This window comes from Tauraco erythrolophus, chromosome 10 (genome assembly GCF_009769465.1).
Source record: "Tauraco erythrolophus isolate bTauEry1 chromosome 10, bTauEry1.pri, whole genome shotgun sequence".
Lineage (NCBI taxonomy): Eukaryota > Metazoa > Chordata > Aves > Musophagiformes > Musophagidae > Tauraco > Tauraco erythrolophus.
Window position 1 is genome coordinate 33,167,262 of NC_141474.1, and position 24,941 is coordinate 33,192,202.

Consider the following 24,941-nt stretch of genomic DNA (forward strand, 5'->3'; position numbering starts at 1 on the left):
ATGTCATTAAATCTCTTTTCTAACAGGGAGAATCTCCAACCTGCTTACACTTTCAGGATATTTTTCATGCTTGTACAGCAGTTCGCTCAGCCACCATATTTCTGCACAGAACTGACTCCTTTGAGTAGCTACCTGTAAAAGGTAGCTTAAAATACATACTTAAAAGGACAGTATGTATTTGGCAGTAAGAACTTCTCTTCCAAGAAGAATCTTAGTCCAGTTATGCTTTTTTTTAATGATACAATACTAACATCACAAAATCTAAAAATACTGATTTCTGGTTTGGTTAGTTCAGGCATGCTTTGGGTAGTCTGATCGGCGGTGGAATGAGGGCCTCCTGAAAAAAATATAGAAACAGCAATGGATATTTTTTTCTACAGGAAAATATAGAAACAGCACGGGATGCAGCAGACCTAAACCAGACACTTCACACAAACTGGGTGTGTTTATCACCCTGCATTCCTTCCTACCTTCTACAACATTATTTAACTGTGGTACACCTTAAATCTTTGATAGGTATCTGTTAGAGGCATCACATGAACTAAAAATCATGGTGTAAACCTACAATATTGAGATTCCAGTAAAAGTTTTTATCATTCAGATGGGTTTTTGTTAAGCTTCTTGCTGCACAAGAACCTGAATGCAGGTAGCCATCAAATAACTCTTTTTTTTCATCTTACAGGGAGGGGGCCAGGGAAGGAATAGCTTAAAGGCAGAAAAAGAACTGTATGTCACTTCAGCTGGACCGCTCATTTACAAAAATGTTACTACAGCCCAAGAAACAGATGCAAAATTACAGTCACAGCTGCATTCTGAGCAGAACAAGTTGGGTAATGGTACACTAAGCTGCTAATTAAATTGCTAATGATTTTTTTTTAGTGCCACTGCGGTATTTTGCCACCTTTGTTTAAATTTAAAAAATAAAAAAAAACTATCCAGAAAATTCCTAAAATTGCAAATTTCTACTTTGCTAAATACCAGCGAGACCTCCAAATATGTGCTGCATATAAACAAATCTCTTCGAAACGACACAGACGTGGAGATTTATTGGGACCTCGTTTGCTGACCAGCTATTTCTCGCTGTATACTTTTCCAAAATTGTCCTTCCCTTAAACACTGCCATCCTCACAAGCTCCTCTGCATTGATGTCTGCAGTAACACCCACTGTTGGTAGGAGCAGATAATAAACTGACATATGTCATGACACGCTGGTACTGGGAGTATGCTATAGCTGCATTTACAAAAAATAATAGCAACAGTACAATTTTATTTTTATTGTGATAACCGTGGTGAAATTTATTGCGGTGTTAGTACTTTATTGTTTGGTTATGCCAGATTAGCTGAGGGAAGTAATTATATCCTTGACATGAAAATGCCTTTAATGTTTTCATTTCAATTTTGCGGTTTATAATATGCAGATTACAGCATTATCATAATTCTGTATTGTTACATGTCCAATTACATGGCAGAACATTTGCTTCCAGGATAATGGAGCTAATTTCTAATAAATGATTTCGCCATGGATCTTAACTCATTCAGCTCTTGTGTAAATAGTGGTGGCAATAAAAACACACATATTTCTCTATTATTTTCAAGTGATTCATGCAGATGTACATTACTTAAAGCCAGGCAGCTCTACGACAAACGGAATACGATATATTTTATACTAATATTTTCAGCAGTAGGTTCGTGCCTTGTTAAGATTTTTCTAGACAACACCCAATCTGTTAACAATATAAATGCAACTCCAATGAAATACCATGTTAAAATACATATATATGTGTGCATATAGATATACATACACATACACTTATATACAGCCCAGATGATTCCATACGTCAAAAAATACTTACATTATCTTTTTTAACAGTATCCAACTTTAATGCTCTCTTAACTCTGCAAGAGAAAAACACAGCTAAGTTTTATGGTCATCTAGACACAAAGATTTCTGGTAGTAAGGTCTATAATCTGTAATTTTACAGATATTTTCCTTTCTTGTGTTTTGTATTTTTTTCATAGTACACAAGAAAACTAATCTCATCCAAAGCAAATACTTTAACTGATTAAAATACTGTGTACCAAAAGCGTTGCTTGTTTAGAAAGATGAAGTGTTTGCATAAGAAAATCCAATTCTCCATTTTATACTAGAGATAAAAATCAAGGCACCGAAGTGAAATCACGCTGTATACGTGTCTCTTTCCCAAAGACCATAAACAAGGAAAAAAAAAACGTAAAAGCATTCTCATTTACATACCTTCTGAGCAAGGGTTGAAATTATTTTGCCACGAGCAGAAATAATGTATTAGGCATTTAAAACACAGGTACAGCCAAGGTGAAAAAAGTAGTTCTTCCCATCATTTTAGCTCTTAACGTGATTCAGTGCTACCAGACTATGACTTAACTGGGGAACAGATGCTCCATGTCTTTACAGGTCCCCAAACCATAAGAAACTATTTGCCAGTCTCCTTCCCTACACTGATTCAGGAACATGCCAAGCTCTCTCTGCAAAATCTGCTCTGCTGAACTGGATGCCCAGCTGTTAATGGCAACGCTGGAAGAGGAAAGCTGAATATTTATAATACTTTATATCGTACAGCTGTCTTCTAAAGAGCAGTCATCAAAATTTTATTGAATGCAGACTAAATGCTCAAAGGAAAGAAAGGTCAACATAAATTAAGACTATTTTTCCCAGAGACAACTGAAACTTTTTAAGTACATTCCTAAATCTTAACAATAGCTTAAAGCATTATATAAAACAATGAGGAAAAAATTTAACATCTTTATAAGAACAGTCCCCAAGAAACATATATATTATACCAAATTAAAAAAGATTTAGGAAATATATCATATTTCAAGAACTTAGTTCACAGCTTTCATCTTGGAAAAGAATGCTTTGACTTGTAAGGAATTAAGATGATCTCATTCCAAACATATCCTTTCAAAATTTATGTTACTATTCCAAAACTGTAAATTAAAGTATTGGAAAAATAGAATGAAAACACATCTTTGAGATATAACTCAGAGAACAGTCTTATATGAATACCGCTTTACAACTATCTCTATTACAAAAAGGGGAAGAGAAGTAGTCTGTCTTAAAGAAGCCAAGTAAACAGGTAACATTTAAATTAAAAAAGCCTGTGAAATTCTTGCCAAAGGGCAGTCAAAGCCGTAACAGTTTGATGGAATTCTTTACAATGTATTTCTTTTTTAAATAGAAATCCATATTGCTTAAGGAATGCAGACTCCATTACATCTTCCACCCCAGTGGCGGCAGAGAAACATTATATTTATTAATACATCTACTCCAAAAGGATGCTCTAGGGGCCAATGCATTTGCATGTTATACTAAGGCACATTGTGATGGAAGTTTTTATGATGGACTTCGAAAGAAGCTGGAAGCCAAAGCAAAGCAGAATCCGGACTCAACATAGCTGTAGGATGAAGATAAATGAGAAACTACACAAAAATCCCACTAAATTATAAACATTTAGAAAATTTCCTAGAGAGAATGTTGTGGACTGGTCAAGATTATGTTCTTTAAAGTCTGTCAAGTACCACATACAGCAATAGAACTGCAGACAGCCCAAATTTCTCTCTGCTGGCCTGCAAAACCCCTGAGCTATGGCAGTGAAGAGGCAGCTTCATTCCAGGCAAGCACTTCGACCTTGGAAGGAGCTGCATGGATACAATTTTAGCTTCAGGAGGTCAACTTTGTCTTGCTTTTCCCAATCCATCCTACCCAGCAGCCTGGTTTGCTTGTGGGCTTGTGTTTAGTGATTGTCTTTCTGATGCCGTAATGTGAGAAAGTAAATCTCTGGGCAGCTGTGATTCACTCAACATAAGCTAAAATTTGTGCTCTTAGTCTACATGCAGTCCCTGGCTAGGATCACTGACACAAAATTCATCCAGACACCTAAAATGAAGACCCAGTTGGCCAAAGTGTCTTCCCTCAGATCCTTCAAAAGATGAACATGGAGAAAAACTAATATGTGCATCTAGGTGCAAAGAAAACTCCTGAAGTATTTTAGGAAACGCCACGGAGGAAGAGCACTAGCTTTAGTTTGGTTTGTCTTTTTTACAAGGCTGGAAAAACCTTGCTTTGGCAATGGTGTAGAATTAGAATTAGAAATTAGAATTAGAAATAACCATAGAATCAAATATCAGAGTGCAAACAAGAAAAGGAGACAGAAAGATGAGGCACATGTGGTGACAGTACACAACAACTTATTTACCCCAGTTTCCTACCCTTGAATTGGTTCAAAATTCCCTGACAAGGCTTCATTTATTTTCTTAACTATGCAGAGTGTGATGGCACATGTTTATAGCCAGCTGTACAACCTGCAAGGATTGTTTTGTCCATAGTATTTATCAGGTTAAAGAGCTAAGTATTACTTCTACAGCACATTGGTCATCTATCATTCCAGGTCATGCTGTCAGTTTCTTGCTAATACTGGGAGAACTTTACTCGAATAGTGCTTTGATGAAACCACTTGTCCTGGTTTTGACTGGGACAGAGTTAGTTTTTGGTTTTAGCAGCTAGAAGAGCTCTGTGTTTTGGATTTAGTTTGGGATTTCTTATGAGAAGAATGTTGATAATGCACTGATGTTTATAGTTGGCACTGAGACATCAAGGACCTTTCATCTTCCCGTGTTACTGCCAGCGTGCAGGAGCACTACAGGCTGGGGAGGAGCATGGCTGAGACAAAGGGTCCACAACTCCCCTTATGATTTGAATTTAGGCTTAGGGTTGAGGGCCAAATTGGCCAATGGAATATTCCATACCATGCAATGTCATTCCAGTACATAAAAGAGGGCTGACCTGGAAGAAGAGCTCTTGCTCTTTCAGGAACTCTCTTCCAAGGGCTGTCTGGGAATGCTCGCTCTCTCTCTCTCTTTTTTCTCGTGCCTCTTGCTCATCTGGGATTGCAGTGTCAGGACTTACCTGTTTTGGACTAATTTTCCAGGACGGGACAGGCGCTGGTCAGTGGGTGGTGAGCAATTACACTGTGCACCACTTGTTTGTATATATTATTACCATTATTAATTTTAATCTCATATTATTAAATTGTTCTTCTCTCAACCCATGAGTCTCTTTCCCTTTTCCTCTTCAATTCTGTTCGATTCAATTCTCTCCAATTCAATTCTCGAGGCTGGGGAAGGGTGAGCGAGTGGCTCCGTGGCATTTAGCTGTGTGAGGCTGAGTTGCCAGCTGGGCTAAAGCACATCACCACCTCAACTGGCGTAATGGCGAGAGCCTAGGTGTGCAGCTTAACTTTCTACAAAGAAATGGACTGTTCGCACTGTTTGTAATTCCACATACACGTAACTTTCTCCTGCCACACAGCCTCGCTGCCTTTTCCATGGGGTCTGCAGAGACAAACTCTCTGCGGGCTGGGGAAGCTGACAACAGACAGATGGCACACGGAAAGCACCGCCCGCGCCAGAGGGCATCGCCCACCCGAGCTCTGCCCCGAGGAGCCACGGCTTTCAGTATTCCCGCTCCCACCCAACAGCTGGAAGACAGAGCTAGAAACAAATCCCGCCCTTCCCCTCTCCGGGATAACCCCAGGAGCACGCTTCTCCTCAGGGAACAGCCTTCCCGCCGCAGACGGAGCCCGCCGGCGAGGAGCGCTCCGCCTCACAGCGCCTCGCACGGGCCCGCGCCCCGGCGGCCGCCCGCCGCGCTGCCAACGCGCCCTCCGGGGCCGCCGCGCTTCGGGGAGGCGGAGAGCGGCGCCTGCAGCCGGGCCGACCCGCTCACACCGCCCGTGCCCGGTACCTACGACATTGCGGCGCCCGGAGCCGCTCCCGCCGCCTTCCAGATCTCCCGCCCGGCGCCGCCGCCGTGCACCGGCCAAACGCCGCCGGCTGGAAACGGCGCTGAGAGGGCGGGGCTGAGGGCGGGGGAGGCGGCGGGCCGGGGCCCGGCAGGCCTGCGGGGAGCGGGGCGGCTCGTCGGGCCGCGCCACCCCCGCGCCCGGTGCTGCGCAGCGGCAGGAGCCCGGCCGGTGGCGGCCTCCCGCCGCGGGGAGGTTCGGGCGGGAGGTGAGGCGGGGCCGAGCGCGGCCCCTCAGTGCTGTGGGGGCGCCGGGCAGGGCAGGAGGGTCGGGTCTCATCCGGCGGGCTGAGGGAAGGGGTTGTAATGTCTTTCCACGAGGGTGGGTGGTAAATTTTGCCCACGAAGACCCTCGCTCGCAGCGGCGAGGGAGGTACCGAGGTTCCCGTGGTGAAAGTTTCCTCATTCCAGGTGAGCGCGGCCTGAGCACTCGGGAGCTGAAGGAGCAGCAGCGCGAAGCTTCCCTGTTTGTGCATGGAGGCGAACCTCGGCCTCGGACCCCGGCGGGAAAGGTCAGTGTTGCCTTTAGGGAATGACTTAATTCCTGGTCGGAAGGCGTTTTTTGTTTGTTAGAGTCATAGCAAGCAAAATTGAAAGTAACAGGCTGTGTTGTCCTCCCGCTTCAGCTGAGGCCAGGTTGCTCCTTTCCATCTATTTTATCCAAAGTGCTGTTTGTCCAGTAAAAACTTCCCAACCTCAGCTGTGGGACTGTCATGGAGCTATTGCTCACTGGGCAGCACGTCTGGCAGAACCACAGCCCGTGTAAGAAATATCTCGGTGGTGGGAAGTCTAAGGAGTATCAACGAGAGTCCACATTTTATAAACTAGTTACTGGAAAATTAACATTTATTCTTCTTTTCCTCCTTGACTCGAAGCCACTTCCATTTTGTGTGTGTAACACCGGTGCTTAATTATAGTGACACCAGTTTGCAGGAGCCAGACTGTGTCGCAGCGTCCCTGTGGGGTCCTTCTAATGCCTGGGTAATATTAAAGTGTCAGGCAGGCGGCCTGTGTATTATAAATAGGGTACTTCATCCATGATAAGCGATTATTATCTTTCTTTCCCAAGTGTAAAAGACCTATATAACTCAAGAAGGTGCGAGTGATTTAGGTCTCCTGAGTAAGGATCCAATGAGTCCTGAAGGGGACCCTATGATGTTGTCGTCTTGTTGCTGAGCTTGAGATATTCAATTTATTATACTGGAATATATTTTCTGAAGTCAACATTGGGTGAAATAATATGAGAGGCTGTTAGACCAACAGTACAACACGATTTAGTGTCCCTCTGTGGTGGCCTTCTAAAAACCTTAATCACCCTTGGTAAAAGCAGAAAGCTGCTGTTCAAGTTTACTGGCCGTTGGTGAGCAAACGGTATTAGTTACTGCTTTGAATCGTTTTAATAATTTGGAAAAAGTGCATTTAATATTTTTTTTTTCTGTTCTTTTACCATTATATGGGTAGTGTTCTTGTACTTAAAAGACCTAAGTTACGCAAAATTTTATGCACATTCTTAGCGTCAGACTTATTTTTTTTCTGTTAATTATATTTAGATAACTCTTAAAAGTAGAATTAAGTGTGTTTAACTTCGCATACTTAAAGGATTAAGGATTACAATTTTGACCAATTTTACTATTAGCTATACATTTGTTGAGTTATAACTGTAAAAATAGAAAACAAAACCCCATTCTGGTATGGGTTGGCACCACGAAAACATTATGTCATTAATTTAACAATTATTATGTCACTTTTTAAATGCTGAGTGTTATATGATGTTTATGATATTACACAGTGTCTCTGCTGAAGCTTTGTAAAGCTACCCAGTTTTCCAGCTAAATCAGTCTTGGAATATGAAAGTTAACTTGAGTGAGGGAGGAAATCCTGACAAATACGTAGGTCAATGTAAACATGATCACAGGAAGTTTTCCCTGGAGAACAAAGGGGCCTTTTACCCTGCTGTGAACACCAAGAAATAAATAATAGGGAAATAAATATAATAGAGAATCCCACATGACACGAGCCAGCTGTGATTGTGCAGCCACAGAGCTCTCTCCAGTGAGATAAGCGCTGCATCCATGTTTGATAATATTTACTTTGTTGTTGTTGTTTGATGAAAAAATATTTTAAATAATTCTGTGCCTCTCACACCTGTGGCCATGTTTAAAAGGGCATTTTTATTTTTTTTTCCTAAAAGCCCTCCATCTTTGCTACTGCTGGTGACCAGTAGCAACAATGAGAGCGGCACTGGGAACGAAACAGTGGTAGGTGTGGTATGTTCATTAATTTAGGTATGGTATGTTCATTAATTTACCGTTGTGACAAATCATGCTCGGCGTAGACAACTGTAGTAAAGTCACAGAGCCAAAAAGTGCACTTCTGTAGAAATTCTCCCGTTGCTTCTGTCTTTGGGAGAATTTAGCTAACGTGGCAAGAGTAGAAATTCCAGTGGAAATGTGTAGTGAGGACAAGTCCCAGTGATTTATTTCTAAATATGGATAGCAATGGTTTGCATCACAGATAACTTGAAAATTGTTTTTTATGCTTTCAAATAACATGAGTGTATAACCATTGGGATAGCAAATGTCGAAATTAAAATAAATACAGTAAAATGAGACTTTTTACTGCCAAGAAAGAATAAATTGTGAGTAGTAAGTAGAGCTCAAGCTGTGCTTGTTTGCAGATCTCATGGTGCTTACCTACAAGCATAGGTAAGTATTCCCAACCCAGATTTAGAGAATGGAAAACATATGACCTAGATGTTAGGGTAATTTGTGCTGCTCTGTGTTTTAGAGGACAAAGCAGAGACATTACTGAACAGGCAAGAGTAACAAATTCTAACTGTAATTGTGTTCTTCACAGAATGGCCAGCAGTCCTGAGAATAATGCATCCCTCTCCATTGAGAAAGTGGCATGCTCAGAAAGTTCAGAAGCAAAGAAGTCCCAGCACGCAGAAGAAGCAATCTTCTACATGAACTGCCGAGCAGCTTATCTAACTGTTTTAAAAAGCAGTTTAGAGAATATTAAATCGAAAGAACAACTCAGTTTAGGTAATGATTAGGTGTTTTGTCCCCATAACTATTGTGTGTGGTGATTGCAGTGGGTAGCTTACAAACAACAGTGAGCAATTCAGTCCGAGTATCCCAATGTATAAACTCAGTAGTTGTTTTAAGGAATTTACAGTAGTTTTAGATAGGGTTCAGATTTCAAGTGTTGGTGACTGTGTCTTTGAAGACATTTTCATCATTTACCTGATAAAAAATATGTCACATAGTGATTTTTCAAAGTTTATAGAAACTACCATTCCTCAAATTTTTCCATTTTCCTCAAATCCTTAATCTTTGTTGCTAAATGTTGGATGACTCCTGGAAGTGGGAGTAGTATACAGAGCTTTTCATCTGTAAATCACCAGTATGAATGGGCAAAAGTCAATACCAGCTGACAGCTTACAGGGGACCTAAGTGAGTTGTTTAACACCACCAAATTTGATAATGGCATTGTTGCTTACTTGAAGTGGGCCTACTTTTTGATTGTGACATTTCTGCAATAATTTTTTTCCTGCTACAAATGATTAAGTGAGTTGGTCTCAGTTCGGTTTATAGTGCCCTGGCACAGAAAATCTCCATGATAACTGGCATTAATTGGCACAGAGGTTTATAGACTCATAAGACAGGTTGTTACTGGAGGCATGGATGTGGTAATTTACCCCTAAAGATAGTCTCCCAGATCATTTCTAAGCCACTTTGTCTGAATAATATGTGAAAATATTGCCTTTCCTCTACCAGCTTTACGTGATCAAGTGGACTGTGTTGGATACTGGTGTTTCATAAGAATTGTTACTCTTATTTAAGCTCCTAGTGAATTATGATGTTCTCATAGACTAAAAAAAAATAGTTTTCATTTTTTTCATCCATATTATATTTATGTATTAGTGGCATTGATGTCAGAGGTACAACAGGAAAAAAAATTATCTCTGAATGCTTCAGCTGTACTGAATAAAGGTGTTAGTAGATACTGAAAGCCGTGGAGCTTAACAAAATTTGTTTAGAATACCTATGGAATTTCAGAGTTCATTGCATGGAATTATTAGGAAAGTTAGAAAAGTTTACCTGAAAAATCGTAGTTAGGACCATGTATTGGAAATTGATTTCTTGATACTGTATCTTAGTGACGGAGTAAGATAAGGAAGAAGTAATACAGATAAAATTCCTCAAGCAAATATAATAATCAACTTTGCTATGTCTTGGAGTTGTAGGATTGTGTACTATGCCTTGCCATGTTTGGGATTTGTTTTACGTTTCTTAGAGCATTTCTATCCTTTTGTGAAAAAGTTGTGTAGTTTCATGGTTGTATGTAGCAGCAGGGGTTGTGTTTGGAAACTTGCGAGAGTGTCTTTCAGTCCTGGTTTTTCACCTGGAGTTTCATGATTATGTGAAAATCTTAGCTTGCTTTGTTGGAAAAAATGTTTCCAACTCGCATGGTTGACAAAAAAAGGATGAGAACATAAACCTTCAGTTAGATAAAGAGAAACAAAAGATAGAATTTAAAAACTAATGACTTATTTTATGGATTTTTGGGGTGCAGCTCAGAGTGCACTTGGGATTGGTGGTAGTACAGGTTGCTGTCACAAGTCTTCCTCATAGATCGTGATGCCAGGAAAAGGTATGGATTATGGCATTGCAGTTGTTGGTAATAAAAAACCCAAGCCGCAGCTAAAGGCAAAAAATGCTGTGCTGTCGAATAATTTAATTATAATTCTAGTGATCTTATTTGTTTTCTGCGTATGTAAGGAAATAAATTTCTCACTAATGGCTGCATTGCCCACACCTAAAATACTTGAGGTCTCCATGTGGAAGCCACCACTATAAAAGCTGAGTGTACTTCTCTGGTGCACTGATTGTTTGTAGCTTCTTTCCCTAAACCAGTACATGAAATTCTACCCATTAGCAAGCACATCCTTTCAGCATGTGACTTAGTGTTATCCAGGCTTTCCCAGCTGTCATAAAAGTGCCTTTATAACATCCTAATGGTAGTTTGGGATACTCTCGATTTTAAGACAGGAGTGGTGTGAACAAATGTCATCTCTTTTACATCTGCTTTGGCTTTCATCTCTGTCTGTGTGCCACTTGGCTACATAGCAAGTCTTTGGGCATTTTGATTTCAAGATCAACTCAGAAAGGGCAAGTAGTGGCCCAGGCTCTCAGTCTCTTAAGAGATATTTAAGAACTTATTTTAAAATTCGTAAGCATTGAGAGTTATTATAGACTTATGTTGCATCTGAAGTAAATTCTGGCGTTTATCAGATGAGTGGTGCCAGTGTTTAAGCATGTCTGGCTACATGGCGTGTGGCTAATATTCTGAACTGTGAAATATTCACTTAAAGACTGGCCCTCTGAAATTTTATTTGTGGGAGTTTTACTTACTCACAGGTAGTAGCTTCATATCCTGTGGTGTAATATTACTTAAGGTATTTAGCAGAATCAGTCTGTAAGGAAATATAAATAAAAGGTGCATTCTAATTGAACTTTGAAAAATAGGAGCTTGGGAGGCATGCAGGGTATGGCAAGTGCTGATCTCTCAGGATATATAAAAATACAGAATTGTCGTATGTTTGAAGGATACTCTGTTAAATGTGAGTCAATATGGTGCTGTATTGACATTCCAGGGAACTTGGCTATCCACGTAAACAAATACACAGAGTCCTTCCTTGGCTGACCTTGACATTGAAATCCTTAAACAATTGCTGCGTGCCCAAGCGTTGGATGGATAAAGATGTGGGCTTCGCTGTATTCTCCTGACTCCCCTTGCAGAGGTGACGGGGCAGAAATCTTTATTTAGTCCTTGGTATTCAGTCTGAGATTAGCAACAAAGGTGTCTGGTTTTGTTTGGTTGGTTTTTGTGGTGACACAGTTGCCTACTGAGAATTGTAATGATGCCACCACCTCTCACAGATGCTGCTGAGCTGCTCTCAGCCGATATAGCCTCGATCATTGGTCAGCTGGCTGAAAATCAAACTGCCAGCCTACGTGGAGATGAAGGATCTCTTGTGTTTCCTGGAAAAAATGATGATATGGGAAGATATAAAAGCACACCTCCAGTTCCAGATAGACTGTGCATTTGAATCTTAATTTCAGTTTTACATAATACCTTCATACTGGAAGAGCGTGTTCAGTCAAGTCTTTTGAAAGGCTAACTAGATGCAGCAAATTCATTTTGAAGAGTGGCACGTGTAGGAGCAGTGGGACTGGTTGCACACATGGCATTGGCTGTCGGCATTAGCAGTGTGCGTCTGTTGGTATCATGTTTCCTTTACATTTGAAATTAGTGTTGCACAACCTGAATTGATAAGTTCAAACATATAGATGTGACATAAAAGACTGCTTAAGATGAATTCTGCAGGAGATCTCAGTTCTTTGCAAAGCAAATGGAAAGATTTGTGTGGATTTCAGAAACAATAGTGTGCAAACTTATAAATAACAGGTTCTTGATATTATAGGCAGGGATATAGACACTGGGCTGAATTTTATGCTTGTCACTTGAGGTACTGTCTTTGAGTTTGTGGATATTTTGCTTAATTAATGGTTTGAACCGATTAAGGGGGACATCCCTTTAAGTTTAGTAGAACAGTGCACATGAGTAAGTGGAAGCTGCAGATCAGAGCCTTTGAGCAAAATAATTCCTGTGATATTGTTGTGTTATTAAAAGTCAGAGTGCTCTCTGGTGTCTTCCTTTCTCTGTGGAAGAAAGTGGGTGTAATTCTCAGCAGTGCGACATATGTCATCTGTGTGCTGGATCGTAGTTCCTAAGGGATGATCCAGGATGCCAGGCACTGCCGGTTTCATGGCTCCTTTCCGAAGAATACGTGAGTGAGCTCATCTGTCCCTCAGGCTGCTTGAACCTCTCTGGTACAAACCCCAGAATTCAAGGCCAGGGAAGGTCACAGTCAGGCTGTGTCAGTAGAATACAGGATTGAGACTATAAGCAAAACTTACAGTCCTTTAGACCTGCTTTTCCCTTGGATTGATTTCTTAAAAAAAAAAAAAATAGTCTGGACATGAAAAGTGAGTAAAAGATGTTTTGAGAAAACTACGTATTCCAGCTGTCAGTAAAGGAGTTAATATTGTGTTTTGTTGTTCAGTACTTCAACAGGCTGGAAGAAATCCATCTCAGAAGACAGTTAGTAAATACTGGACTTCACAAACGACTACACTGAATTTTGATGATTTTTGTACTATTTTAAAAAAAGAAAAACCAGCAACAAAAACTGAACTGCTTGAAGCATTTGGAAAAATAGACACAGATAACACTGGATATATTTTACATGATGAACTTTATAAAATCCTTACAATGGTAAGTATCATCAGAAACTTAATTATCCCTCTTTAACCGTTAGTTGGAAGCTATTGTGAATGTGTAAACACATATTCCTGATCAAAAGAATCAATAACTGATTGATGGGTTTTTTTTTTTGCAATTTTATGTGTAGTTTTCTGTGCTTATGTGTGATCTTTCTTCAGTTTTTTCCTCTTACAGTCTTGCAGCTGATAACCTGTCAATCTCTTTCAGCAAGTGCACCCTGAAGGTGGAAGCTGGCAGAGAAAATGTTTTTAATACTTTCGAAGAATGTTTTGTTGAAACTCTGTCGATACTGCAATGGAGTAGCAAGGGGAAGCACATGTCTCTCCCTCAGCTCAGTTAGTCCAAATCCCTCTGTTCTCTACAGGGCCCCTCTACAGCCCTTTGGGGTTATGAACTTTTCCAGAAGAGTTGATGACATACTATTGCTGTTCTCCCTTCTCAAGTTGTCTATGTGTGTTCAGATCCAAAGTTAAAGAATAATATTTATCCAAGTTATACATAAAATATGGTCAGTGTGTTAGTTTTGTCACAGCTATGATGTTATGTCACACCAGTGACTTTACTGGATCTTATATTTAGTTCATTGTGGTCTTAAAATAAGTTGTGTGAGGGTAAGTCAGTACTTTGGTTGGAGATGATGCATTATCAACCCAAACTGTGCAAATGTCATAAGGCTCACCTGTACATGTCGTTAATATGGCTTAAAATAATGACATTTAAAAATATCTGGAACTTCTTATTCAGCTGCTGAGCTGCCACTGTATTTTTAGGTTTCATTGAACAGGTTGCCTAGAGAAGTTGTAGATGTCCCATCCCTGGAAGTGTTCAAGGCCAGGTTGGATGGGGCTTTGGGCAACCTGGTGTAGTGGAGGGTGTTCCTGCCCATGGCAGAGGGATTGGAACTGGATGATCTTTGAGGTCCCTTCCAACCCAAACCGTTCATGATTCTGTGATTGTATAATCTGAGAGGATAGAAAAGAATTTTTTTCAAATAGCAGCTGAGATTTTTATGATAATATGAGATCGTAGGAGATGGAACTTTAACAAAAACATTAGCAAGAGTATGTTAGAACGACGGGTGTCGACAAGATTAAAATTCAGGTCCTCTGAGGATTTGCAAAGAAAGCAAACAAAATGCCTGAAACAGAACAGTCTTCCAAGTTGGTGTCGAGCTGATGCTCTGACTTTAAACTACATAGATGTACATCATGGATGATTGCAATGATTTTCTTTCTCTGTTCTGTCAGGTTTTTTTCTCTGTACAGCCAAAAAAAACCCTTCATTGTAAAAGCCAATCATCTTACACAGCATAAGCACTAGGGAGCAATAACAATTAAAAATGGTCTAGTAGGAGAATTCTAGTAGAGTGCTCAAAACTGAGAATAAAACAATTAGAGGAGAGCAGACTGAGACAGAAGGGACAAAGAGTTTACATACTATATTTGTTGGGGTTGACCCAGTGAATCAAAATCATTTGTTTACTTCAAAGATTGCAGCAGATCCTTCAATCGTCGTTCTACATGAACAACAAGATATAGTTGTAATGGTAAGGAAATACTCTTTCTTTAACGAAAGGAACAGACGTTGAGTGCTACTGTAGTTATACCATGAAGAGCTATATGCTCTGTATTGTTACATAAAGTCAGAGAATTGCTTCATATAGACCCAGACTGAAGGACTTACTAGATGTGCCTGCGGTAGCAACTGGTGCTGTTCAAAGAGGCGAGGATCAGGATTTGTTTTGTTGCAATCCACTGTGGCTCTGGGACCGTATGTCCACATCACGCTTACCAAAAATGAAGTTTGTGTTAGTTTTCAGTCCCAAGTTTACACTATGCATCTATAGCTAAAAAATAACGTGGATTTCTGCACAGCAATCGCATATTGCTGTGTCATCACTTACAGCCGTGTAGAGGAAACTGCTGGAGGACCTTGTGGAAGACATGCTTCCTTCCTGAGAGATGGACCTTGTGTCCACATTGCAAGCGGGGCGCTGGAGGTGGTATTCTGACATGCAGCTTGGTTCCAAAAGGAGAGAAAACGCTTTGGCTTCACTCTCATGATTCCATGTAAGGACAGGTGCAAGGCAAGTTAGTGCCTGGAATAACTGGTAGAACACTGGAACAGGTTGCCCAGAGAGGTGGTGGATGCTCCATCCCTGGAGACGTTCAAGGCCAGGTTGGACAAGGCCCTGAGCAACCTGATCTAGTTGGAGATATCCCTGTTCCTTGCAGGGGGGTTGGACTAGATGACCTTTGAAGGTCCCTTCCAGCCCTAACCATTCTATGATTCTATGATTCTATAACCCTTCTAGCGAGCTAAATTGCAGGTGTAAGCTGGCCAGCTGTGGGTATAGTAGGATAGCTCAAGTAAAAAAGTGAAAGTAACCATTCTGAAGTTGGGTTTTGGTTGTTAGCATGCTGCAGTATTTAAGAATGACTGAGAGCTGGGATTCCCCAGTTTTTGGAAGACTTTCTGAAATCGATAATAAGTATTGTTCGCGATAGGTTTCCAGAAGACACCACAAAATTGCATCATCTGTTCAGTGTTTAGTAGCATTGTAGGGATGTAGTATTTTTACAATGTTGACCTCTAATTTGATGATTCAAATCAAAATCCATTTAAATGTATTGCAAGATAAGATTCCCTGAAAGGATATTAAAATAATCTTTCTTTGTGTTTTTATTAAACGTGTGCTGTGAGTGAACAGCATTTTTAATTAGGAACCCAAACTGATTTTTTTTTTTTTTTTTTTTAATTGCAGAGAGGTGAAAAAATGACTCAGGATGAAGTGAGTGCCATTATTAACCAAGCTGATTTTAACTGCAGTGGCAAACTTGACTACAACAAGGTGTGGCAAACAGAGTGATGGTATTTGTTCTTGTGTTACTGGCTTGATTAGTCCATGGCTGACCTTACCCCAGCCCCCCACAACTTTCTGTGTATGGGAACATGGGCTGGTATATACTTCTGTTCCCCTCACTTTATCTGGCTATTCTCCTTGAGAACCTAACGGTGAAGATAAGAGTTAAAAGAATGGCAGGATAAAGATGACAATTGACAGCAAACTTAGCTAATCAGTGAGAGTTGCTATGTCTGTGACGTTTCATAATTTTTGGGGTGTGGGACGTTGTTGTATGTGTTGAATTTTCAAGATGCAACATCTTGTCAGTTTTTTCTGACATCCTCTCTAAGCCATGACTAAGTTTTCGACTGAATAAACAGTCCACAAAGACTTGCACATAAAGATAGCTTCATAGCACAAAACCAACCCCATATTAAGGATCCTATGTTAAAAAAATGATCAGTCTTCAAATATCTAGAAAGAAATATAAACCACCTCTTGAGCTGAAAGTTGCACTTAAGTTTTATTCAATATTTGGACCTCCTTGTTGAATCATGGCTGCATTTTGCAGTGTCACCTGAGTGGTTGCTCTGATTCATGAAAATTAAAATTAATATTGTACTTGAAGTGAAAATGCATTACATCTATTGACCTGTCCTTTTGCTTACTAATGTAACATTTTAATCCTTAAAATTGTGAGGGAGAATATTTCATTTAACAGATTACTTTTCTTCCTCTAAAGTTTTGTGACGTCTACGTGACAACCAGCGAGCAGTGCTGCAGGGCTGCACGAGAGAAGCTGGAAGTTGACAGGCGACTGAGGCAACAGCAGTTTGGAAGTCAAGCTGAAGCTTCCTCTGAAGGGGTCACACTGCCGGCGTCAAAACCATCACCAAGAATCTCGAGGAAAACTGATCACAAACTAACTCCGACAAAAGGTATTTATATTTCATATTGGGAGCTTTCATTCCATTGGAGATCGTGCTCGGAGTCAATGAACAGTTGAGCACTTGTTTAGTTTTTTTCTTGGATTAGAGAGGATGTTGTTGACTGATGTTCATCACTACGGTGTCAATTGCATAAACATCTCAGTAGAATGTCTGGCCTCCATGTTCACATGGATTTTGGCTGCATCTATGATCTGAAGCTCTCAAACTCTTAAGGGTGAGTTTTGTTGACTGTCATGTGACACAGTCCAGAAGGAAGAGAGAAAATGAATGCTAAGGTGTTGCAGCACAGGCAAGTTACTTATTTCCTTCCCAGATCAGAGATGAAACTGTAAACATTTTTAATCAATAAGCAGTCTGTCTGTTTCAATTATCGAGGCCGCTTTTCAAGTGAAATCAATATGAGAGCTTTTAATGTTCTTCCTGAAGTTACAAAGATACTTAGAAACTTTCCCAGACTGGGAAAAGACCACAGGCTAACAGACTGGGAAGGTACCGTGTGTGAAATATTTGTGTGTAGTGTGTGCTGTTTACTTTAAGTTGCTTTGATTCTAGGCAGTACTGAAGAGGTGCAAACGTGGCAGAACAGTAACAAAGACTGAGTTTCTGTAGCTAAATCGACAGTTGGACCAGCAGAGTTGCCCCAGCATAAGGAACCAGAAGGGAAAGGCTTGGAAGTAGTTGCACTGGAGACCTGTGCATAAGTGGTGTGCTCTCTGGCAGGGAAATTACATTGTCCTGGAAAGAAATCACTTTAAATTAGAAGCAGGTTAAACCTATCCACTTAGGACAGATTTACCTAGATTCCAAGGTAAATGGAATCATGTGGTAACAATTTCTTGTCCTTCAGGCAGATTTGGTTCTGAGGTTCTGCCATTTGTATGCCCATCCACCTGGGATGTATGGTCAGGGAATGATGTTTGGCTAATGAGTTATTAAATGTTGTGTAATTATAAGTCAAGTCAGCCTTATAATTGAAGTTCTTGTCATCCAGTTTTCCTCTGTCTGCCTATAAATGTAAGGCTTTATGATAAAGCACTAGGAGTGAGTTGAAATAATGGAACTGTAACCAAATATCTGTGTTTCTAGGTGATAGCAGAACTCCTTCAAGACCCTCGTCAGCTCCAAGTTGCAAAGCATCTGTTTCTACCACTATCAGCATGGGGGCCAGTAGCAACAGAAACACAAAGCTAATTGAGCCAGACACAATGAAGGTATCACGTAAGCTAATCCTCTGGAAATGATGCTGTTTTCCTCTAGGCACATACGTTATGGCATTGTAAACAAGAAACCGTTTTTCTCTGAGTTTTAGCTTATGTTTTATTAATAGTTTGTCAAGGGCAGCTATAAACTACCCGGAGGTTTCTTGATACATATTATTGTTATTAACATTTTTATATACTGTTGGTTTTGCTGACATCTAGTTATTGAAAATAATTTTTCAGGTGTGAAGGTTTAATAGAACAAAGTGTGTTTTTTATAAATGAAGCCACTGTAGGGTAAAACGTTTAATGACTTTTTGAGAAATTTAAAATTTAATAATTTATCAGGTTGGTGAGAACTTTAAATGCTTAAGTAGTCTGAAAGATTGTGTATCATAAACCTTTATATGAAAGGTAATTGGAAATAAATAACAGATCTGTGAGCATATTCAGGTTGTTGGGCATTAATTTGTAAATATATGCCGTAGCCTGAAAGTATTGATTTTTAGTTAGACTAATATGTTCTATCAGTATTTTCTTTTAAATAAATCACTCATTCAATATAAATTCCTGTGGGAGAAAGACAACAAAGTCACTTTGCTAAGTCAATATTTGTAGAGTGTTAATATTGATCTTTTTCCTTTGTTTTCCCTTTCTCGACTGAACCTTTACTAGTTTTCTTTCAACAGAAAATAATAGCTGTAGAAATATAAAACATTAACTGGAAACTGCTAGGGTACATTAAAAATGTGCACCTTGAGACTCCTGTATAAAAGGGAAAAAATGGTTATGGCCACCTAGTATAACTGCTGCTAGAAAAGTGAACTGATTGTTCTCATGAGTTACATTTTTGTTTCGAGTAACAACTCTGTATTTGTTATTGAACTCTGAAGTCCTTTATATCTTCAACATTGCCATACAGTGACATTTGTTCTATATTAAAATTTAAAAACATAATCCCAGAGGAATTATTTGCAGTCTGTTTAGGTATCTGGACCTCTATGCAATTTAACCTGCAATTTCACCTTGTTCCAACATGATATGTAGTATATAAAACCATCACACAGTTTTCCAACACTGGATTCCTCTTTCTTTAGTAAGAATTGACTGAAAAAAAGCAGCTGCAAATATCGATTACTATTGATTAGCGTCATACAAAAATGGAAATCAATCAATGAATATGAAAAGATAGAAGTAGAACTACTTATTTTTTTTTTAACCCTATTAAGGGCACAATGCAAACTCTGTCAAAATCAATGAATAAATACACAGTGATTCATCTGGGCTGCGGATCAGAATCTAGCACTCCACAATTTTTCTTGTTTATCTTCTGTTCAGACTGGTTTTTTTCTGCAGTTCACCTGTCTTTTTGGGACAACCAGAAAATATTGCCATCGTGAAGTTGGACCAATGCCAACTTCACGTTTCTGACAGAAGAAAAGAGTGGAAGTCAAAGCGTGGTGAATGTCTGAAGCCCCTTAGAAAACATGGAGTGTATTAATAGTATGTTCTTCCACGCGTTTTCTTTTTGTCGGTGGAGTTTTGCGACATGTTCAAAGCCACATCAATAACTTTGAGGGGAAAAACCAGACAGTTACAGATGTGCATAAACAACATGCTGACCTGTTGGGCTTCCACTGTAGCTGCATGCCAATTAATTAAAAGATGGCTAATGGAGATCTTAAATTTCTGCAAAGTCTTCTTTGTGTTGGTTTTGGTCAAGATTGAAAGACATTAACTAGAAAAGGACAGCAGTGTGTCATGTTCTAAAATCTCTCTGCACTGAGTAGCTAAATTATCCCTGGTGAGGATTCTCACCTTTGCATTCTGCTCTACAGAAGGCAGTGAAAGACCTCTGCACACAGTGGGTAGCAAAAGAAATATCTGAGAAAGGTCTTTTTCCTGAAAGAAGCAGTTACACACTCTCGTATCGGCGAAGTAGCCTCATGCAGTTGAATTAGCAAGACTTTTTCTGTGTCTGTGGGACAGGTTTGTACAAGACAAAGCGTTGAACTGAAGTTCTTTGCTGTAATCATAGGAGCAATTCCTCTCACAAACATTGATTGTTATGTCAAATTATGCATGAGTGTGTGGACTGTTAAATAATAACTTAAATTGTAATAGCAGTAGAATACATTGTTTGGGCAGTGACTAGCACTGGCAGCAAGTAGTCTCTTGATTTCTTGATTTCTGTGATGAATGTTTTTTAATACAGACATTTCCTACTGTCTTAGCTATTGCTTGATAACTTTTGTTATGCGTTGAAGCGGCGTGCTAAAATCAAAGCAGAAAAATAATCTTTTAGCTGCCCAAGTTTACGTTCCTGTTTGTAATTTGACGTGGATAATTTAGAGAATGTAGCACCACCTTACGCCCTCTGCAAGAATAACAGTTTAGCATTTGATTCCTCAGGCATTGTCAGACTTCTGCTTACTGTTGCTCATGTCTTAACCTGCACATTGTTCCTTGGGATATTTTCCCTGCTTACTTGGATTGTTTGGTTTCTCTGTTGTAACAATGTCCATCTGAGTGCAAAACTGCAAAAAAGGTAGTCTTTTTGTCTGAAATAACAGCTAGAAAAATGGAAGGTAAACCAACAGGGCAAAGCTACTCTCCGTTGGGCTGTCTGTGAGATGATGGTTTGAAGACCACTGCAATAGTGAAAAAGAGGGAATAGAACGTGGCTGTTAGAGTAATTTTTGTACGTTAAAATTGTCACAGTATCTTTTTGAACAGTTGTAGCACATTTGGACTGCTGTCTAAACTTCTGTTTTGCTCTTCTATGTCTCAAAGAACAGCTGTGTTGCTTCATTAGCAGACCTTTTGACTTGGATCTTTCTGAAATATCATTATTACAGTTTTGTAAGGTGTTATGCTTAGAGGCTAAATGAGCTAACAGCCAGTTATCTCAACTGTGTGAAGTTTTAAGGAAAAATCTCGATTTGCTGCATGTGGACTTTAGATGAGGTTAGGAGTCACACAAGTATTGGAATACACAGTTTGCTGAGAATGGAATAGTACTAGGATGATTTCACAGACTGAAGGACATGTTTGAATTCTAGCACTGACTTATGTTGACTCTAATGTTAATATCAACTCCCATTGTCCACTTGGTTGACTGAGAGAACCATGCCTTTTGCTCAACCTTTAGCGCTCACCATTAAGTCCCAGTAACTTTCCATCTCTGTTCTCTTCTTTGCTAATTATTCTTCGTGACTGGACCCCTTTTGCTTATCCCGTCACTAGAAGTCTAGTTTCACGGATAAAGATTGGTATAAAATTTTTACGTGGCCTTGTTAATTGGGTCTATACCACTCCAGAAATGGTGGCCAGGGACTGATCTCTATCAGTGGACCGAGTAGCACAGGTAGCTTCACTTCCACAATGCTTAGGCCTAGAACCCTCTCAAGGAGCTTGTGTCCACTTTAAATGGCACTTGCCTTGCTTTTTTTCCTGGAACTCATGTGGTAGTCTTGTGGCTTTAAGAAATTTTGGTTTCCAGTGCTGTTCATAATCTTATATCTCTGCATCCAAACCAAGAATATGTGTTACGAGCTGTGGGGTAGGTCGTGGCATGGAATGTGCAAGGCTGTAAAACCTGATGGGATGATGTTGACTGTGTAGGTTGCAGCAAACCAAATGGAGTGCAGTTACATTCATTTTCCTTTTTGAAAGTGGTGCCTGACGTGAAAAATCCTTTGAACTGTGTACACGTTTTCTTGAAGAGCGCTAGTTGTAGTCATCTGAAACAGCCCAGCCATGGAGTGAGCTAACAGCCAGACAGTATGGATGACACGGTGTTGAGTGCTTCACTTTGCTTCTTGCTGTCCTGTATTTCACAGTGGAGATGTAGCTGGTGAGATGAGATGAGATCATTGTTCCTCTAACAGCATGCTTTCCTGTCCATCTCTAATGGCACTGAAGATGGGTTTGCATGATGGTCCTGGATCCAACACGTTATCTTAACTGAAAAAGATCATGGGAGATTATGGGAGAGGAGGGACTTGAATATTAGTTTCCATCAGGGACTGGATGTCCCATTTCCTTTTAGATAACTTAATTATCTTTTTCTTTTTGATAGCCTGTGCTCTGAGAAGATAGGTTCACTTTTAAAGTCTCTTAGAACTTCCTTAGCAAAGTCTTAGTTTTCTTTAAAGATGCCAAACCTCCGAAGAACAGCAGAAAGTGAATGAGTTGCCAAGAATATAGTACCTGTACTTAAAAGTACTCCATACTGTCCACTGTATGCAAATATAATTAGCAGAATTTGAGATCTAGAATTGGTACGATGCACTATGCTACCAGAACTATTGGGGTACTGAGGATGAAGTAATTGTTGCCTTTAGATCAACATCTTGGATGGGATGGGACAGGGTAGTCTTACCATAATAATAAGTAATTTGAGATTAGAAGAGTTTTCAGCTATGTGAAATCTGGAATTTTCAGTATTTATCCAAATTCATGTTTTGAGGATGATATATAATTATTCCTTTAGCGTGAAGATTCTTTTCATAGCTGAGTTTGTGCTATTTGGGTGAAACTGATAAAATAAGAGTGCCTCAGAGGCAGAAAATGAAGTGAGAGGTGAAGTCTTCCTGTTCCAACACAGGTGGTGAGTTTGCTTAAAGTACATCTCTCTTTGTTTTGATTAATTTATAAAAAGTTCTCAAAGCAGAAAGGAGTATAATGAAGATGAATTTGGTAATGTTTGAGTGAGAAATGCTTAGTATAGAGGAGTTGATCCTGTTCCTAGAGAAATCAGTGGCAAAACTGTGGCTCGGGACTGAAGGCTCTTAAATCCATGAGTCCCTGAGTAATTCATATTCTTAAGAAACATAGAGGTGTGAATGGAGAAATCTAGATTTGGGATCAGAACTACAGGTATTACCAAGTGTGTGACTTGACACCTTGGGTGTAGGTGTACTAGCAAAGTCCAGTTCTTGCCTGACACCTTTGGGTCATAAACTGCAAAGTACCATCAACTGAGCGGGAACGTGTTGTAATGAGAACTGATAATCTTGAAGAGGAGAAATGAAGATGAAGACTTCTGACAAAGACTGTTTGACCTTAGGTGGAGTTAGTAGTCATCCTCCTTACTAGGAGTTGCGTGCAGACCTGCTCCATTTTTTACAAGCTCTCTTTTCAAATCTGTGTTAGCTTACCTGTTACGCTGAACACCGAGCATGTGCCCAGCTACCCGGACAGAGCTCTCTGCTGAGATCACACTGAATGATTCCTTCTGCTATGCTCTGCTCAGAAACTTTATCTTCCGTTGCTAAGACAGTGACTAGAAATAACAGACTTAATCCAGACAGGGGAAGGCCAGTCAAGAAGGTCTTCCACTCCTCAAGGCATACAATAAGTCTATAAGGAGCTTATTTTTATTTTGCTAAAGAAATATCATTCAAATGATATTTGAAATTGAAAATTGGGACCTGCTGTTTAAAAAAAAAAATAGAAAATTTGAAGCGTGTAGCTGCTTTAGCATCTTGGCAAAATCAGAGCTTCTCTAGGAACCGTATTATTCACATTTTTCAGTTTATGGCTTTCCAATAGCTTTGACAGAAGTCAAGAAGAACCACTTAATTTGACCAGTATTTGTGTTTGTGATTTGCCTGAGCAAATAACTTCTCATTGTTCAGCTGATCAATTATGTTCTTTGCTTGATTGGCCTGATGGAACTAATGTAGCAAAACTCCAGCCTTTCAGTAGTAAATCACACAGCTCAGAATTTCGTGAGTTCAGCTTGATTCTTCATGGCAATTCAAATTTCATTTCACCTGTTTGAGCGTTGGGGTAATCTGTATGTTTTTCAAGCATTTTCACAACTGAAGCAGTGTTACTAACTGCTCTGCAAAAATTGACCTCGAAAAGGACTATGAGAGAAAATTAATTGGAAAAAAGGAGCAGAAGATCAGTGCTGTGTCCCATGGTGTATTTTATGCAGGATTTATTAAATCATCAAGTTAACGTATTTCAGAGAATGTGCTTCTGTCTTGTTCAAAGCTCAAGGCAAGGTCTAATATTTGTGCTTGTTTTCCAGGAATGGCAATGTGCACAATCCAAAGGATGCTTCTACTTAGAAGATGATGGCGAAATCATTAGTCATAAGTACAAGTTGCACTTACCTCAAAAGTCTACAGTATGTGTTACTATCAAGCCTTTAAACGTTCGTCAGGTAGAGGGTAAGTGGATTTCTATTTCTTTAGAGAATTTTCCTTGATAAAAAATATTTTTGCTTCTGCTGATACATCTCTCCCTTTATCACTCGCGATATTTGGCGATATTATGATGTAGCAGTAGTTTTCTCTGTTGCCAGAGCCCTGTTAAAAATGTAACTTGTCACTCCCTATTTTCTGCTTAGTCGTTTTGTGCTCACTGCCTGGGCAGTGAAAATCAGCTAAATCCATTGTCCTTCTCCCTTTAGTCAGCCAACCTCTTGGATTATTTTTGGCCATAGATTTGTGAAGTCTCTTATGACAAAATTCTAATGTCAGCGCTGGTGGCAGTGTCTCTTTTTAAGGTGTTAACGTACTTTGTGGGAAGCAACAATACAAAACTCAGTGAATTATTCTTATTCTCCACCTCAAATACTTTTGTAAATACTTAAAATAGGTTATGGCTTTTTATGGCAGGATGGTGTCTTGATGTTTTGATTATGAATCTCGTCTGAGGGATTTGTAGCTTAGTTTGCCTATTTTAATTTTCATCTTAAAAGAGTGAAGCCCAGCAGTAGAGCCACCTGAGATTAGTCAGCT

At 39.7% G+C, this 24,941-nt stretch overlaps 2 protein-coding genes across 3 annotated transcripts in view; one reads left to right on the forward strand and one right to left on the reverse strand.

The window, feature by feature from the left end:
• The window catches only part of ITGB3BP (integrin subunit beta 3 binding protein), a 32,380-nt gene extending 26,576 nt beyond the window's left edge, over positions 1 to 5,804 (reverse strand). Inside the window, exons 1-2 of the mRNA XM_086617079.1 lie at positions 5,784 to 5,804; positions 1,854 to 1,896 (exon numbers count right to left, since the gene is read on the reverse strand). Coding sequence (XP_086473205.1) covers positions 1,854 to 1,896; positions 5,784 to 5,788 — 48 coding nt within the window. The 5' untranslated portion in view covers positions 5,789 to 5,804. The remainder of the gene's footprint in view (positions 1 to 1,853; positions 1,897 to 5,783) is intronic.
• A 399-nt stretch (positions 5,805 to 6,203) lies between these two features.
• Positions 6,204 to 24,941, forward strand: part of EFCAB7 (EF-hand calcium binding domain 7) — a 30,297-nt gene continuing 11,559 nt past the window's right edge. Inside the window, exons 1-7 of one of the 2 annotated variants that reach the window (XM_086617190.1) lie at positions 6,204 to 6,348; positions 8,693 to 8,880; positions 12,969 to 13,180; positions 15,954 to 16,040; positions 16,777 to 16,972; positions 18,071 to 18,195; positions 24,227 to 24,368. In XM_086617190.1, the coding sequence (XP_086473316.1) occupies positions 6,311 to 6,348; positions 8,693 to 8,880; positions 12,969 to 13,180; positions 15,954 to 16,040; positions 16,777 to 16,972; positions 18,071 to 18,195; positions 24,227 to 24,368 (988 nt within the window). In that variant the 5' untranslated portion in view covers positions 6,204 to 6,310. Of the gene's footprint in view, positions 6,349 to 8,050; positions 8,095 to 8,692; positions 8,881 to 12,968; positions 13,181 to 15,953; positions 16,041 to 16,776; positions 16,973 to 18,070; positions 18,196 to 24,226; positions 24,369 to 24,941 lie in introns of those variants that run through there. The other variant, XM_086617191.1, reaches the window with a different exon arrangement.